This window comes from Pelophylax lessonae (assembly GCF_965119305.1).
Source record: "Pelophylax lessonae genome assembly, chromosome: 10".
Taxonomy (NCBI): domain Eukaryota; kingdom Metazoa; phylum Chordata; class Amphibia; order Anura; family Ranidae; genus Pelophylax; species Pelophylax lessonae.
In genome coordinates this window covers 203,342,779-203,356,663 of record NC_138777.1, presented here as the reverse complement: position 1 = coordinate 203,356,663, position 13,885 = coordinate 203,342,779, and the positions used below count along the sequence as shown (strand labels likewise).

At 50.5% G+C, this 13,885-nt stretch overlaps 1 protein-coding gene across 1 annotated transcript; it reads right to left on the bottom strand.

The window, feature by feature from the left end:
• Window positions 1-3,365: 3,365 nt before the first annotated feature.
• Window positions 3,366-8,587, bottom strand: CMTR2 (cap methyltransferase 2). Its single transcript, XM_082270898.1, has 2 exons — window positions 8,458-8,587; window positions 3,366-5,603 (listed from the first exon to the last, which is right to left on the bottom strand). The coding sequence occupies exon 2, from the start codon at window positions 5,592-5,594 to the stop codon at window positions 3,411-3,413; it is 2,184 nt and encodes a 727-aa protein (XP_082127024.1). The 5' UTR covers window positions 5,595-5,603; window positions 8,458-8,587; the 3' UTR covers window positions 3,366-3,410.
• Window positions 8,588-13,885: the final 5,298 nt, after the last annotated feature.

Below are 13,885 nucleotides of genomic sequence, written 5' to 3'. Positions count from 1 at the left end.
TATTTGCCCCAACAGATCTCCATTCCTTGATGGGTAGGTGGTGGGTACATTCTGTAATGGCAACCTGGCTCATTACAATATTAAAGGACATATCTAAGATGGGTTATCATGGTGTTTCTCCCTACTCTCCTATATGGGTGGGGGGACATTTTGTGGAATTGGGCAAGCTTTCTGGCTTTGACCACTGGTATTATAATAAAAAGGTATACGATTCCTCCGTCAGCTATTTGTACAAGATCAATTCAGATCCTTCCAGGACCTGCAAGGGGAGTTTAATCTTTCCTCTCGAAGATTTTTCATATATCTTCAGTTACGACATGCTTGATCGGTGCAGGCCAAAACAAGCAACATGGGATGGATCTCCATCCCCTAATTCAGTGGTTCTCAAATCCGGTCCTCGGGACCCACCAACAGGCCAGGTTTGCAAGATAACTAAATTACATCACAGGTGATCTCATTTGCTTCTCAGTGATTGCAGTATTCTAGTCTGCATCCCCCAAGGTAATACTTAAAATCTGGCCTGTTAGTGGGTCCCGAGGACCGGATTTGAGAACCACTGCCCTAATTGACTCCCTAGCTAATGCTTTAAATAAAAAGGTTCTTATTTCTTCTATTTATTGGGCACTGTTGGATAATTCCTTAGCTAAACTCAGATTCCCTGGCATGAGAGGCTGAGAAAAAGAGATCAGGAAAATAGATGAGACGTGGCAGGCGGTATTGGATCAGATTTTCATGGTTTCCCTCTCCCACACACAAATCTTATCCCAAATTTTTGGAAACCATACATCTTACAGAACACCCATACAACTCCATTGGTGGAACCGTAATTAGGATTCTAAATTGCAGTGCTGCCATGGCTCCTCAGCAAATCTTTTACATCTGATTTGGCAATGTCCAAAGCTGGTTCGCTACTGGCACTGAATTATCGATACGATCAGTAAGGCATTTCAGGTTAATTTGATAAATGATCCACTGGTGTGTGTGTGTTGGCATTTCTGGATGAAGTTTTCCCACCTCATTTTGGAATCCCTCTTTCCAGATTACTTTTTACAAGTAAATGCATAGCGTCCAAATGGCTGTCTCCTCTTCCCTCTACATTTGAGTGGTGGCAATTACAGGTCAATTCCACGCACCTTACGGAGTGCCACATTTATCATTAAAGGGGTACTCCTTGCAGATTTGAGAAATTGTGGGATCCATCGTTGCAGATCCTAGGTTTAGCCCCGCTGGCATTATGTCTCTTGCAGGTTTTTCAAAGTTAAAAGGTATAACAATTTATGTAGTCTGATTATATACATGCAATCCCTGCTAACATGGTCACTTGCCATGTCCCTGATGGTATACTGGGCTACAGGGATAATGAGGGAATAATACACACCTGGCCATGGAATAGCTGAGCAACCAATTGTCCCATTACTTTTGGTCCCTTAAGAAGTGGGAGGCACATATACAAACTGTTGTAATTCCTACACCGTTCACCTGATTTGGATGTAAATACCCTCAAATTAAAGCTGAAAGTCTGCAGTTAAAGCACATCTTGTTTGTTTCATTTCAAATCCATTGTGGTGGTGTATAGAGCCAAAAATATTAGAATTGTGTCGGTGTCCCAATATTTATGGACCGGACTGTATTAATAAAGGACAGATCTCCATCCACTGATGCAGATGGAATTTATATTCTGTAATGGTGGTCTGGATCCCTATAATAAAGGACAGGTTTCTATCCTGTGATGGCTATCTGGTGGGTATTTTTGTAATGGCAATTTGAATCACTATAATAATAATAATAAAGGTCTGATCCCTGTCCAGTGTTGGATAGATGGTGGGTATTTTCTGTAATGGCAGCCTAGATCACTTTATTATTAAGGAGAGATCTCAGCCCAGTCATGGGTAGATAGCGGGTAATTTCTATAATGGCGGCCTGGATCACTATAAAGGACAGTTCTCCATACTTATAAGTAGATGGGGGTTTTATTCTCCAATGGCCGTCTGGCTCGCTATAATAATTAAAGCCAGATCCCCATCATGTGATGGGTAGATGGTGGGTATTTTCTGTAATGGAAACCTGGATCACTATAATAATATACGGCAGATCCCTGTCTGGTGATGGGTGCAAGGCGGGTATTTTCTGTCATGGTGGCTTAAATCACTATAATGATGTAAGCACTACAATATTAAAGGACAGATCACTGCCCAGTGATGGATAGATAGTGGGTATTTTCTGTAATGGCGTCTTGGATCACTATAATAAAGGGCAGAAAGTCCGTAATCACTTTACAGCTTTTACTCATCATATCGAATATACAATATAACATTCTGGAATTTCTCATTTTTCCGACAATGAGGCACAAACACTGGCAGATCATGTGACATGGAGGCCATCGGTCACAATCTGTACTCGTTATAACACCCAGAGGCTTTATGAACTCTGACCTCAAACTCAAATACTGTCCTGAGAACTGCCGGACCGTCAACAGAAAAAAAAATATAGAAAACTGAAAATACAAAAAAAGATTAAAATAAATGTACAACGACCAGAATTAGAAACCAAAATATCACTCTGCTGATTTTCATACAGGAAATTTAAATCATTTTAAAGTGTCTCTCCACCCAGAAGAGATAGATGATAGATGATGGTGTACCAAGGGTCCTGCAGACCTTGTATGCTTTGGGGACTCCATTAGTTCCTAAGCTCAGTCTTCACCCATTCACCTTGGGGTGTTCCCCTGTCCCATACTCTTAAAACACAAATTCAGCAGAGATGGTTGAGAGAACACTCATACTGGGCATAGCATAGTGTGCTGACATGGTAATAGTGGGAACTACTTATAATGGGTACAGCAGGTGTACAGACTTGGGAAATCAGTACAGGGATGATGAGAACACCCCAAATTGGGCACACCAGGTGTGTAGACACAAGAACTCAGCACAGGGATGGTGGGAGACCCTCATAATGGACACATTATGTGCAGGCCCAAAAATGTAGGGCTGGGATTGTGAAAACCCCTCATATTGAGCACAGAAAAAGATCTAGCAGACTCCCAGAAAGATAGTACCCAGCATACAATGAAATATCAGATCTAGGTGGAGTGAGCCTATAACCATCAAAATTCTCTGGCCAATAAAACAGGAGGACACCTGCCCATGGTAATAAACAATAATGACTGTTTAATGTGCCTTCCACATAACATCATCATCCTCCTTCAATAAATAAGGCAAAGACTGCTCAGTCTAGAAATGAAATGATTGGGGGCTCTGCAAGGTCTGGTGAGGCTTTTTTATACAATATTTACACTGTACAGACATACGTATATTGCAGGTATAGGAGACCAGATGGCAGAACCTCTGGTAAGTGCCATGGGAACATGCAATTCACGCTTGTGTGGGGAGCTGTAATGGTGTCTGCGATTGTCAGGCATTCCGTAACACCTTTTCATTTTCTCTAAGGCCAATCAGATGGAGGTTGTGCCTGATAATTGCTGCATTCAGGTCCCACAGGAACTCCAGAAAAGGGCCTATAAGAAGCTCCTCAATGGGAATGAACTCCAGAACCTGCTGCGTCCCACCAGCGGTCAGGGCCTGGTCATTAAGTAGCTGCTGGAGGTGCTGGTAGGCCGGGGGAGGCAGAGGGCAGTACCCCCAACACAAGAGTGCAGCATTGCTGCCCGGGGTAAGTTCTCTGGTTGTACAGGAGAAGCTAATGAACTGGAAGCAATGATATAATATATACACAACACCAGCTGTGAAACGGGTCAGCGAGGACAGGATGGGCAGTACCAAGGTGCCACCGCTCGGCAATTGCTGCAAAGTACTAAGGACAGAGTCAAACAACTGCTGCTGATAAAGGGGATCTCCATCGTGAAGAACGGAAAGAGGCCCCTGAGGTGCAGTAGACTCCACAAAACCAACCGCCACATGTCTGTGCCTCAGAGCATTAAACAGCAGAGAAGACCCGATCACCAGGACCTGGTGGCCATTGTCCACTCTGTTTAAAAGCTCAGAGACCAGCCTGTCAGTGACCTGCAGAGAGCAGGAAGGGCACTCCAGCAGAGATCCAGCCTCATCTGTGGGACAGCTCTCGATGGTTTCATTGAAGGTATTTAGTAGTTCACCGTCACAAAACGGGGAGCTCTGTATCCTTGTGAGTCGCTGGCCCTGGAGTAAGTACAATTCCTCGTACCGGAGTCCAGACCTGGAACCTTCCAGGAGGCAGCCATTGCTGGTTTCACCTTGTATGTGGTTCTCCAACCAGGAACTAAAGTAGCCGCGAGCAACCTTCTCATCCCACGTCAAAGTTTCCAGCTGCTTTCTCTCATTGTAAGTGTCCGTGCGGCGATTTCTGGTCCCAAGCCAGCGAGCATTTAGGCTGCAGCCCACCTGCGGCTTCCTTACCAGCCACTTCCTACGAGGAATGTACTTTATCTCAAAGTTCTGCAGGTAGTAGATGACTGCAGCCTCCCGTAGATAGTTCAGATGGGCCTGCTCCTCATCCCCCATATGGGAAAAAAGATGGAGGTTCTCCAGAATGGTTTGTTTCTGATGCTGGTAGAAAAAAGTGCAGCATTTGGAATGAGACTCCAGGAAGGATGCTGGAAGGCTCTTCTGTGGAAACAGAGATTTACTCCCTATCTCCTCCTCAAAATGGGCTATCATTTTAGTCAGGTGCTCCTGAAATGCTGCTTTGCCAGTGTAGCTGAGGCAGACCACATAAACCTCGGAGTTCCCGGCCTTGCTAGTTCCTGGTTTGATGACGTGTACCTCCTGGAAGCAGCAATTTAGGAGATACATGAGATTAACAGATGAATGCTGGAGGAGAGTGAACATCTTCAGGACGAAGGACCCACCGGGGCCCAGAGTGGTTAGACAGGTCACCACCTCACAGTAGTGTAGAGGGTAGACTAGGCTCTCCTGCTCTCCGGGGTTCCCCTGGCAGTCAAAGCTTCCATCAGCCGTGATGATGTGCACATTGGACGTGTTTCTCAAAAACTGCTGTAGGCCGTTCAGGTACCTCAGCGTCATGATGTCACCAGTATTGTCTGGCCCAAAATACCACCACGGCAGTGTGTTGGCGATGAGCCGGTCATCTGCAATCATCACCATACCGTTGTTGGCCTCGTAATATGGGTTCAGAGTGTTAGCCACCCAGGTCCAGTCACAATGGAGCTCCTGGGTCTTCACATAGTGATTCAGGCTGGCGATGAAAGCCCCTGGCGCCTCACACAGGTGCACACTGTTCAGCTCACTGGTCCAGAGGGCGCTGTTGGGGATCAGTGGGTAGGTGCACACAATCTCGTGAAACTTACACCAGGCCTGAGTGCAGAGTTCCGCATTGGCCTGTTTGCGCACCTCGGGGACTACCCGCCCGGCCTTGTTGGTGTACGAGGTGTGCCGGTGCCATTCATCCAGCTTCTTGTCACTCAGCAAGTTTTTCACTTTGTTCAGAGACTCCTTTAGGGACAGAAAGTGAGGGAACTCCTCGTGTTCAGAAGTCAGCACCTCTGAGAGGCCTGGCAGATGCCATGTTGGGTCCTTGTTATACGTGTAGCGCTTTCCGAACAAAGACTCGATTTCTGGGGGAACATCACCAGCAGACATGGTGCAGATCTGTGCAGGATGAAAAGGGGGAAGGGGTGTCAGTGCTATAAAAGGAGGATCCCACCCTGTGTGCAAGCAGGGTGAGACTTACAGGGTCATGGTACTGCACCCTGTACCTGTACTCCCCCACTATTCATAAATGAACCCACTCTGAACTCCCCCCGCCATCCATCTACTAACCCGCCCTGCACTCCCCCTCTATCCATGTACTAACCCGCCCTGCACTCCCCCTCTATCCATGTACTAACCCGCCCTGCACTCCCCCTCTATCCATGTACTAACCCGCCCTGCACTCCCCCTCTATCCATGTACTAACCCGTTTCCCCTGTGTACTGTCACCCCCCCCCCACATTTATTGTCCCCCTGTGTACTGCCCCCCCCCCCATCCTCCATGTAATGTCCCTCTGTGTACTGCCCCCCCATCCTCCATGTAACGTCCCCCTGTGTACTGCCTCCCCCCCATTCTCCATTTATTGTCCCTCTGTGTACTACCCCCCCCCCTCCGTGTATTGTCCCCTTTGTACTGTCCGCCATCCTCCATGTAATGTCCCCCTGTGTACTGCCCCCCCCCCCCACAATCCTCTATGCATTGCTCCCCTGTGTACTGCCCCCCTCCCATGTATTGTTCCCCTGTGTACTGCCTCCCCCCATCCTCTATGTATTGTCCCCCTGTGTACTGCCTCCCCCCCCATCTTCCATTTATTGTCCCCCTGTGTACTGCCTACACCCCATTCTCCATGTATTGTCCCCCCTTGCACTGCCTCCCCCAGTCCTCCATGTATTGTCCCCCTGTGTACTGCCTCCCCCCTCCATGTATTGTCCCCCTGTGTACTGGTCCCCCTCATTCTCCATGTATTGTCCCCCCCTTGTACTGCCTCCCCCAGTCCTCCATGTATTGTCCCTCTGTGTACTGCCTCCCCCTCATTCTCCATGTATTGTCCCCCTGTGTACTGCCTTCCCCAGTCCTCCATGTATTGTCCCCCTGTGTACTGCCTCCCCCATCCTCCATGTATTGTCCCCCTGTGTACTGCCTCCTCCCCCCCCCCCCATTCTCCATGTAATTTTCCCTCTGTGTACTGCCTCCCCCAAGCCTCCATGTATTGTTCCCCTGTGTACTGCCTCCCCTCCCCCCATTCTCCATGTATTGTCCCCCTGTGTACTGTCTCCCCCATCCTCCATGTATTGTTCCCCTGTTTACTGCCTCCCCCCCATCCTCCATGTATTGTCCCCCTGTGTACTGACTCCCCCATCCTCCATGTATTGTCCCCCTGTGTACTGCCCGCCTTCCCCCATCCTCCATGTATTGTCCCCCTGTGTACTGCCTCCCCCCATCCTCCATGTATTTTCCTCCTGTGTACTGCCTCCCCCCATCCCCCATGTATTGTCCCCCCTTGTACTGCCTCCCCCACTCCTCCATGTATTGCCCCCCTGTGTACTGCCTCCCCCATCCTCCATGTATTGTCCCCCTGTGTACTGCCTCCCCCCATCCTCCATGTATTTTCCTCCTGTGTACTGCCTCCCCCCATCCCCCATGTATTGTCCCCCCTTGTACTGCCTCCCCCATCCTCCATGTATTGTCCCCCTGTGTACTGCCTCCCCCCATCCTCCATGTATTTTCCTCCTGTGTACTGCCTCCCCCCATCCCCCATGTATTGTCCCCCTGTGTACTGCCTCCCCCCATCCTCCATGTATTTTCCTCCTGTGTACTGCCTCCCCCCATCCCCCATGTATTGTCCCCCCTTGTACTGCCTCCCCCATCCTCCATGTATTGTCCCCCTGTGTACTGCCTCCCCCATCCTCCATGTATTGTCCCCCTGTGTACTGCCTCCCCCCATCCTCCATGTATTTTCCTCCTGTGTACTGCCTCCCCCCATCCCCCATGTATTGTCCCCCCTTGTACTGCCTTCCCCCATCCTCCATGTATTGTCCCCCCTTGTACTGCCTCCCCCATCCTCCATGTATTGTCCCCCCTTGTACTGCCTCCCCCCATCCTCCATGTATTGTCCCTCTGTGTACTGCCTCCCCCATTCTCCATGTATTGTCCCCCTGTGTACTGCCTCCCCCCATCCTCCATGTATTGTCCCCCTGTGTACTGCCTCCCCCCATCCTCCATGTATTGTCCCCCTGTGTACTGCCCCCCAGTCCTCCATGTATTGTCCTCCTGTGTACTGCCTCCCCCCATCCTCCATGTATTGTCCCCCTGTGTACTGCCTCCCCCCCATCCTCCATGTATTTTCCTCCTGTGTACTGCCTCCCCCCATCCCCCATGTATTGTCCCCCCTTGTACTGCCTTCCCCCATCCTCCATGTATTGTCCCCCTGTGTACTGCCCCCCAGTCCTCCATGTATTGTCCTCCTGTGTACTGCCTCCCCCATCCCCCATGTATTGTCCCTCTGTGTACTGCCTCCCCCCATCCTCCATGTATTGTCCCCCTGTGTACTGCCTCCCCCCATCCTCCATGTATTTTCCCCCTGTGTACTGCCTCCCCCCATCCTCCATGTATTGTCCCTCTGTGTACTGCCTTCCCCCATCCTCCATGTATTGTCCCCCTGTGTACTGCCTCCCCCCATCCTCCATGTATTGTCCCTCTGTGTACTACCTCCCCCCATCCTCCATGTATTGTCCCTCTGTGTACTGCCTTCCCCCATCCTCCATGTATTGTCCCCCTGTGTACTGCCTCCCCCTCATTCTCCATGTATTGTCCCTCTGTGTACTGCCTCCCCCATCCTCCATGTGCTGTGCTCCCTGATATGCCTCTATATGTAATTCCTGCCCCTTTATTTAACGTGCCCCTCTGTCCTGCTTTTCCATGAATAGCCCCCTCCCTTTACCCCACTCCGTATCCCGGTCCGCCCCTCAGTACCTCTCTGTACCCGGCTGAAAAGTTTCTCTCTAACCCGGAAGTGTCGGGTGGGTCACGTGGGTAACTCTCCAATCTGCGCCGTCACATGACCCACCGTCTCCGCGGCGACTCGACCAGCAGTAGGATCACGTGACCTCCGTAGTGTGGTTGTGGCCTACCTAGCTGTGGGATGGGGTCAACGCCGTGCTCCTGCTCGGTGTTCTCCTCCTCCCCCTCCCTGATTGGAGAAGTCTGTAGATCCCCGCCCCTCCCCACCTGCCCCTGCCCTCTGTGTCAAGCTGGGGAGGAAGACAGCCAAGGCCATGATGTACTTTATGAATGCTCAAGGGTCAGAGCTCCTCCCACAAACAGCGAAGCATGAGAGGGAGGTTGCACTGAGTCAAATAATTAGAAGCTGTCCACAGGGGGACAGTTCAGGGGTTCTGCCGTGATAGCTAACATCTCTGCTATTTCTCAGCACTGTGGCCTACTATAACCCTTGTGTTGACCTTTGAATAATGCTGACAGGGACCCCTATACCAAGTCATGTCTCCACTTTGATTCACCCCCATTCCCTATTATTCAAGGAAAGTCGGATCAGCCTATGGCAGTCATGGAGAACCTTGGCACCCCAGATGTTTTGGAACAGCATTTCCCATGAAGCTCAGCTACACTGCAGAGTGCATGAGCATCATGGGAAACATAGTTCCAAAACACCTGGGGTGCCAAGGTTCACCATCACTGGCCTAGGGCATGAGAGGTGCCCAGGGGCCCAAGCTACAATCTTCACCCTCCTACAGTAAGATGGACCCTCCACGAGGCATTATAGGAAGAAGCTTAGAGCCCTAGAGATGTCCAGGGACCCCAGCTACATCCTTTTACTGTAAATTGGACCATCCACAAGGCAATGTAGGAGCCATGGGGCCCCAAGTAATGTCTAGGGGCCCCAGCTACATCCTTTTACTGTAAATTGTACAGTAGGAGCCAGGGGGCCCGAAGTAATATCTAGGGGCCCCAGCTACATCCTTATACTGTAAATGGTACGGTAGGAGCCAGGGGGCCCAAAGTAATGTAATGTCTAGGGGCCCCAGCTACCTCCTTTATGATCCTACTGTAAACTGAGCCATCCACAAGGCAGTATAGGCAGGCTAGGGCCCGAGGGATGTCCAGCGGACCCAGCTGCACCCTCCATCCTCCTACAGTAAATTGGGCCATCCACAAGGCAATATAGGTAGCAGCCAGGGGGCCCAAAGGAGTGTCTAGGGGCCCCAGTTACCACATTCATGCTCCTACTATAAATTGGGCCATTCACAAGGCAATATAGGTAGGAGTCTAGGGCCTGATAGATGTTCAGGGACCCAAGTTAAAACCTTCACCCTCCTACAGTAAATGTGATAATCCACAAGGCAATAAAGTAAGCAATCTAGGGTGCAGGATTCCCAGGGGCCCCAGCTACTTTCTTTAGCCCCCTACAGTGAATGAGATCGTCCACAAGGCAATATAGACAGGAGCCTAAGGCTTGAGAGAAGTCCAGGGCCCCCAGTTGCAACCTTCATGCTCTTACAGTAAGTTGGCCGGTGCTGTGCACTTGCCAGTCACTGCCCAGCGGCTGATGGACTGTGGGCAGTTGATGCCTAATGGGACTATATAGTACAGGCAATACACATGGGTCTTCTTTGTACATATTCCATTCCTTATCAAAGTCAGTGGAAGGGACAGTGAGATCTAGGTGTATCCTGTGGGACGTAGGTGAGTTCTGGATCTCTCCAGTGAGATGTAGGTGAGGTCCGGGTGTCACATGTGAGAAGTTGATGAGGTCTGAGTATCTCCAGTAAGATGTAGGTGAGGTCTCGGCGTCTCTTGGAAGATGCAGGAGAGGTCTGGGTGTTTCCTGTGAGATGTGGGTGTGGTCTGGGTGTCTCCTGTGAGATGTAGGTGTGGTCTGGGTGTCTCCTGTGAGATGTAGGTGCGGTCTGGGTGTCTCCTGTAAGATGCAGGTGTAGTCTGGGGGTCTCCTGTGAGATGTGGGTGTGGTCTGGGTGTCTCCTGTGAGATGTAGGTGTGGTCTGTGTGTCTCCTGTGAGATGTAGGTGTGGTCTGTGTGTCTCCTGTAAGATGCAGGTGTAGTCTGGGGGTCTCCTGGTAGATTTAGGAGAGATCTAGGTGTCTCCTGTGAGATGTAGGTGTGGTCTGGGTGTCTCCTGTGAGATGTAGGTGTGGTCTAAGGGTCTCTTGGTAGATGTAGGAGAGTTCTAGGTGTCTCCTGTGAGATGTAGGTGTGGTCTGGGTGTCTCCTGTGAGATGTAGGTGTGGTCTGGGTGTCTCCTGTGAGATGTAGGTGTGGTCTGGGTGTCTCCTGTGAGATGTAGGTGTGGTCTGGGTGTCTCCTGTGAGATGCAGGTGTAATTCGAGTGTCTCCTGTGAGATGTAGGTGTGGTCTGGGTATCTCCTGTGAGATGTAGGTGTGGTCTGGGTATCTCCTGTGAGATGTAGGTGTGGTCTGAGTGTCTCCTGTGAGATGTAGGTGTGGTCTGGGTGTCTCCTGTGAGATGTAGGTGTGGTCTGGGTGTCTCCTGTGAGATGCAGGTGTAATTCGAGTGTCTCCTGTGAGATGTAGGTGTGGTCTGGGTATCTCCTGTGAGATGTAGGTGTGGTCTGGGTATCTCCTGTGAGATGTAGGTGTGGTCTGAGTGTCTCCTGTGAGATGTAGGTGTGGTCTGGGTGTCTCCTGTGAGATGTAGGTGTGGTCTGAGTGTCTCCTGTGAGATGTAGGTGTGGTCTGGGTGTCTCCTGTGAGATGTAGGTGTGGTCTGGGTGTCTCCTGTGAGATGTAGGTGAGGTCTAAGGGTCTCTTGGTAGATGTAGGAGAGTTCTAGGTGTCTCCTGTGAGATGTAGGTGTGGTCTGGGTGTCTCCTGTGAGATGCAGGTGTAATTCGAGTGTCTCCTGTGAGATGTAGGTGTGGTCTGGGTATCTCCTGTGAGATGTAGGTGTGGTCTGGGTATCTCCTGTGAGATGTAGGTGTGGTCTGAGTGTCTCCTGTGAGATGTAGGTGTGGTCTGGGTGTCTCCTGTGAGATGTAGGTGTGGTCTGGGTGTCTCCTGTGAGATGCAGGTGTAATTCGAGTGTCTCCTGTGAGATGTAGGTGTGGTCTGGGTATCTCCTGTGAGATGTAGGTGTGGTCTGGGTATCTCCTGTGAGATGTAGGTGTGGTCTGAGTGTCTCCTGTGAGATGTAGGTGTGGTCTGGGTGTCTCCTGTGAGATGTAGGTGTGGTCTGAGTGTCTCCTGTGAGATGTAGGTGTGGTCTGGGTGTCTCCTGTGAGATGTAGGTGTGGTCTGGGTGTCTCCTGTGAGATGTAGGTGAGGTCTAAGGGTCTCTTGGTAGATGTAGGAGAGTTCTAGGTGTCTTCTGTGAGATGTAGGTGTAGTCAGGGGGTCTCCTGGTGAATGTAGGCGAGGTCTAGGTGTCTAATATGAGATGTAGGTGTAGTCCGGGGGTCTTCTGTGGAATGTGGGTGTGGTCTGGATGCCCCTGTGAGATGTAGGTGAGCTCTGGGTATCTCCTGTAAGTTGTAGGTGAGGTCTGGGTGTCTCCTGTGAGATGTAGGTGGGATCTGGGTATTGCCTCTGAGGTGTATGTGAGGTCTGTTTGACTCCTGTGAAGTGCAGTTGAGGTGTGGGTATCCCCTCTATGATGTAGGTGACCTCTGGGTGACTCGTGTGAGGTCAGGGGTGCCTTTTGTGAGATGTAGATGTGGTCTGGGTATCTCCTGTGGGATGTAGGTGAGGTTTGGGGGTCTCCTGTGAGATGTAGGTGTGGTCCAAGGGTCCCCTGTGAGATGTATATGTGGTCCGGGATCTCCTGTGATATGTGATTGTAGTCCGGGGGTTTTCTGTGAGATGTAAGTGAGCTCTGGGTGTCTCCTGTGAGAAGTGGGTATAGTCTGGGTATCTCTTGTAAGTTGTAGGGGAGGACTGGATGTCTCCTGTCAGATGTAGGTGTGGTCCGGGGGTCTCCTGACAGATGCAGGTGAGGTCTGGGTGTCTCCTGTCAGATGTAGGTGTGGTCTATGTATAGCCTCTGAGGTGTAGGTGAGGTATATTTGACTCCTGTGAAGTGCATTTGAGGTGTGGGTATCTCCTCTATGATGTAGGTGAGCTCAGGGTGACTCCTGTGAGGTCTGGGTATCTCCTGTGAGATGTAGGTGAGGTTTGGGTGTCTCATGTAAGATGTTATCACGTACCTGGTGGAGATCGAGCTGTAGAGGGGGCTTCTCTTGCACCTCCTGTCCAACACCCCTGGTAGAGATGACAGGTGGTGTGGGGCACAGAGTTGCACGAGGGCCGGTATAGCAGGTGGCACTAGCTGCTCCATGACAGGAAACCGATGGCCGTGGATCACCGGATGGGTAGCTGGAACTGGAACTCCGTGATGCTGGATGGGAAGGCAGGAGCATAGCCGGAACACAAGCCAAGGGGTTTTCAACAGCAGTGCAGGTACAGCAACGTGAGACGGAAGTGGTGTCAAGATATAAGCCGAACTCGGTACACAGTCTGGCAGAGAGGTGCAAAGGCATAAGACAGGAGCAGGGTCAAACACAGGCCGAGGTCCCTGGTAGGCAGGCAGGAATCCAGAGGAGAGTCAATGACAAGCTGAGTTAACACAGGTAAACCGGAAGCAGGCCAGGGCACAGGTGAACAGGAAAAAGCTGAAAGACCACTCAGCAATATTCTTTTGTCGTTGCTTAGTTTAAATAGGCCGTTTGGGGCCAACTACGTGCATGTGTGCACACCCTAATGTGCCTGGGCATGCCCGCCAATGCCTGTTTGGGTCCAGCTGAATGTCTCTTACAGATGTAGGTTGGGGCTGGGGTTCTCCTGTGAGATGTAGGTGAGGTCCTGGTTTCTCCTCTAAGATGTAGGTTTGGTCCGTGTATTGCCTCTGAGATGTATGTGAGGTCTGTTTGACTCGTGTGAGGTGCAGTTGAGGTGTGGGTATCTCCTCTAAGTTGTAAGTGAGCTCTGGGTGACTCCTGTGAGCAGGGCTGCTGTTAGGAATGATGGGGCCCCGTACAGCCTACCTGATGGGGCCCCCTTCAACCCCATCCCTGGCCCTGCCTCAAAACAAAATGCAGGTTTGTCACCGTTTACGTATATGTGCGGGACCAACATGCATGTTTGCAATTACGCATGAGCAAGGGGGAATGGGGGCTTTAAAAAGGTTTTACATTTTATTTTATTATTTATGTTACTTTGTGCAAAGTTGCTGGGGCTATCATGCTGCAGGGATGACCAAGATATCACCCTTCCAATCCAGGGACGTGCCGGTGTTCTGTCAGAATAGCGCTACCTATCAGATTCTGCTACCGGAAGTAATATACAGACGAGAACAACTTACTGCGCATGCGTCATGCATTCCAACATGGCTGCTATGCGTACCAATAGCTT